General features: G+C 42.4%; 1 protein-coding gene across 1 annotated transcript in view; it reads left to right on the top strand.

Moving 5' to 3' along the window:
- Positions 1-2,771, top strand: part of LOC101861357 (cystine/glutamate transporter) — a 39,913-nt gene that overhangs the window by 28,303 nt on the left and 8,839 nt on the right. The window contains exon 6 of the mRNA XM_005096393.3: positions 1,633-1,756. Coding sequence (XP_005096450.1) covers positions 1,633-1,756 — 124 coding nt within the window. The remainder of the gene's footprint in view (positions 1-1,632; positions 1,757-2,771) is intronic.

Below are 2,771 nucleotides of genomic sequence, written 5' to 3'. Positions count from 1 at the left end.
CTCTCTCTCTCTCTCTCTCTCTCTCTCTCTCTCTCTCTCTCTCTCTCTCTCCTTCTTTCCCCCTCACAAACACAAACATGCGGATTGTACACGCAGTGCATACACTTTACTCTCTAACCGCCCCCTCCTCTCTTTCTCTCTCTACAACTTCTGTGTCTGTCTCTATCTCTCTCTGAGAGAGAGAGAGAGAGAGAGAGAGAGAGAGAGAGAGAGAGAGAGAGAGAGAAGAGAGAGAGAGAGAGAGAGAGAGAGATGTCATAACAAAACAACAATAAAAACAGATTTGCAAGTGGTCCGGGAGTTTAGACCAAAATCCGTTCGTTTCATATCCCTCTGTGACATATTATTTTGCCCTTTGCTCTCTTATAAAACTCCATAGAACTGATTTAGGCTGCTATCATTATTGCTTTGATCTTGTTCTCAATGACGATGTGATATATATATATATATATATATATATCAGACACACACACACTCACACGCGCATATATATGTATAAATAATTATTTTAATTGCCTCCTGCATCTTTATCCCTGGGCATATCAACTGTTGGCTTAAGCAGCAGATGAGGTGGAATAATAATATTATAATGATATGTTCAATGGCTCCGACTGTTGCTTATTTAACTCGCATAAATGATGGTGATCATATTATTATTATTATTATTATTATTATTATTATTATTATTATTATTGTTATTATTATTATTATGATGCCTATTATTATGCCTATTATCATTATTATTATTATTATTATTATTTATTTATTTAAAAAAATTCCCCCCCCCCTTGTTACTCTGTATCTTGCAAGTCATCATATGCATGTATTTCTGTCTGTTGGTATTTGCTCTCTCTTTTTGTTATGCTGATTCAGTTTATTGAGTCTATTTGTTGATGTGTCACTGTCTGTCTGTCTGTCTGTCTGTCTGTCTGTCTGTCTGTCTGTCTGTCTGTCTGTCTTTTTCTGCTTGTGGTTGGAGGGCACCACTAATAGTGGCAGGTCCTACTTCTTTACTTGCCTTCTATTGTTTGTATCTATATTTTCTTCCCTGCACTATATGACCGTTACTGTGTTGATTTGCTCTTTTTTACTTCCACTCAAAACTATTTATCCGTCTTACCTTTACCCCGCTCGAAATGGCTATTATTGTGTCAATATAGTTTTATAGTTTTCTCTTTACTCAAAAATGGTCTCCTTTCACCTCCTTTCCTGCTCTCTAGCAATGTTCTGTTGTCTGCTTTCATTTCCACTTTCTGCCCCCACCCCCTCACCTCCTTTGCCCCCTCCTCTGGGCTCCTGACTCTTTCTGCAGCCTTTCTATTGCTACTCCTTGGCTCCTCCTTACTGCTGTTTTTCTGCCAAATCCCTGATCTTCTGGTAGGAAAGATCTACACCTAACCTTCTCAGATAAGGGTGAAGGCAAGTTGCGCACGTTAAAGATCCCTTGGTGGTCTAAAATCGATAAGAGTAGGCTTCGGCCGCCACCCGGGCAAAATTCAAAATTTCCTACCTACTGAAACTGAAAATATTAGGTGTGTCCCGCGCGCTCATATGACCTTATGTAGTTGCGAGCGCCCTAAAACACTTACCCAAAACAAAAAAACATTAAAAAATGGTTTTTCTCCTCCTCAGAGTAATTCCCAGGGCGCTTGGTTGCACCTTCCTTGTGCTCATCACAGCCTGTGTGGCCACCAACTTTGCCTTCTTTGTCGTTCTCTCCAAGCAAGAAGCTTTCAAGTCGGATGCAATAGCTGTGGTACGTGCCTGCCACCGATCCAGTATTGTTGTTGTTGTGTGTTTGTGTGTGTGTGTGTGTGTGTGTGTGTGTGTGTGTGTGTGTGTGTGCGTGCGTGCGTGCGTGCGTGGGTGCGTGCGTGCGTGCGTGCGTGCGTGCGTGCGTGTGTGTGGTAGCCTATCCGTTCAAAGCGTTTGGAGCCCCGAAGAACTAAAATATTGTTTTGACAAGTGAACACTTTCCCCAACTAAAATATTGTTTTGACAAGTGAACACTTTCCCCAAAAATGTCACCCAGCCGTGGTTTTTGATACTGACAGCTTATATCTATTCACTGAAGAGGAAAATAAAACAACATACTTCCCAGACACTCTGTTGACATTTCGACCACTGAGCCATGTCTCCATACCTCGGAATGTTATGTTGTTGTGAGCCACCAAATCAGCAGTTACAGTTGAACCTGCTTTTACTCTTTATCTCTGTGGGGGTGAACCCACTATATGCCCTATTTTGGTACAAAATCTGAAATTGACACATATGTCACTAAACTGGTCATTGAAACCTATTTCGATAGTTCTTCATCTAAGACTAATGAATGATCTCCCAGTAAAACTGTTTTCGTCAATTGCCAAAAAGTAATTTGAAGTTAAAGTCGTCGTAAAGGAGTGAACCCGAGCTGCTGCCAGCGGCTCACCACCCTGCACAGCGGTTCCGACCGCGAGCTGCTGGGAGCGGCTTGCCGGCGATAAAGAGTTCAGGGCCACTCATCAAATATGACAAATCGTCGCCTCAGAACTATTTTGTCCAACGAAGTATAGACCCGGTAACCGGGAACAAATTAAAGTCACAAAGTATACAACCCGGTAGGGGAACTCTTTTGTGATTTCGGAAAGTTTCAGCGCCCAGACCCGGTAGTGCGCGCGTGTGTCTGTGTGTGTGTGTGTGTGTGTGTGTGTGTGTGTGTGTGTGTGTGTGTGTGTGTGTGTGAGAGAGAGAGAGAGAGAGAGAGAGAGAGAGAGAGAGAGAGAGAGAGAGAG

Source organism: Aplysia californica, unplaced genomic scaffold (assembly GCF_000002075.1).
Source record: "Aplysia californica isolate F4 #8 unplaced genomic scaffold, AplCal3.0 scaffold00128, whole genome shotgun sequence".
NCBI classification, from domain to species: domain Eukaryota; kingdom Metazoa; phylum Mollusca; class Gastropoda; order Aplysiida; family Aplysiidae; genus Aplysia; species Aplysia californica.
Note: the sequence above shows the minus strand (reverse complement) of the source record. Positions and strands in the feature narration are given on the sequence as shown.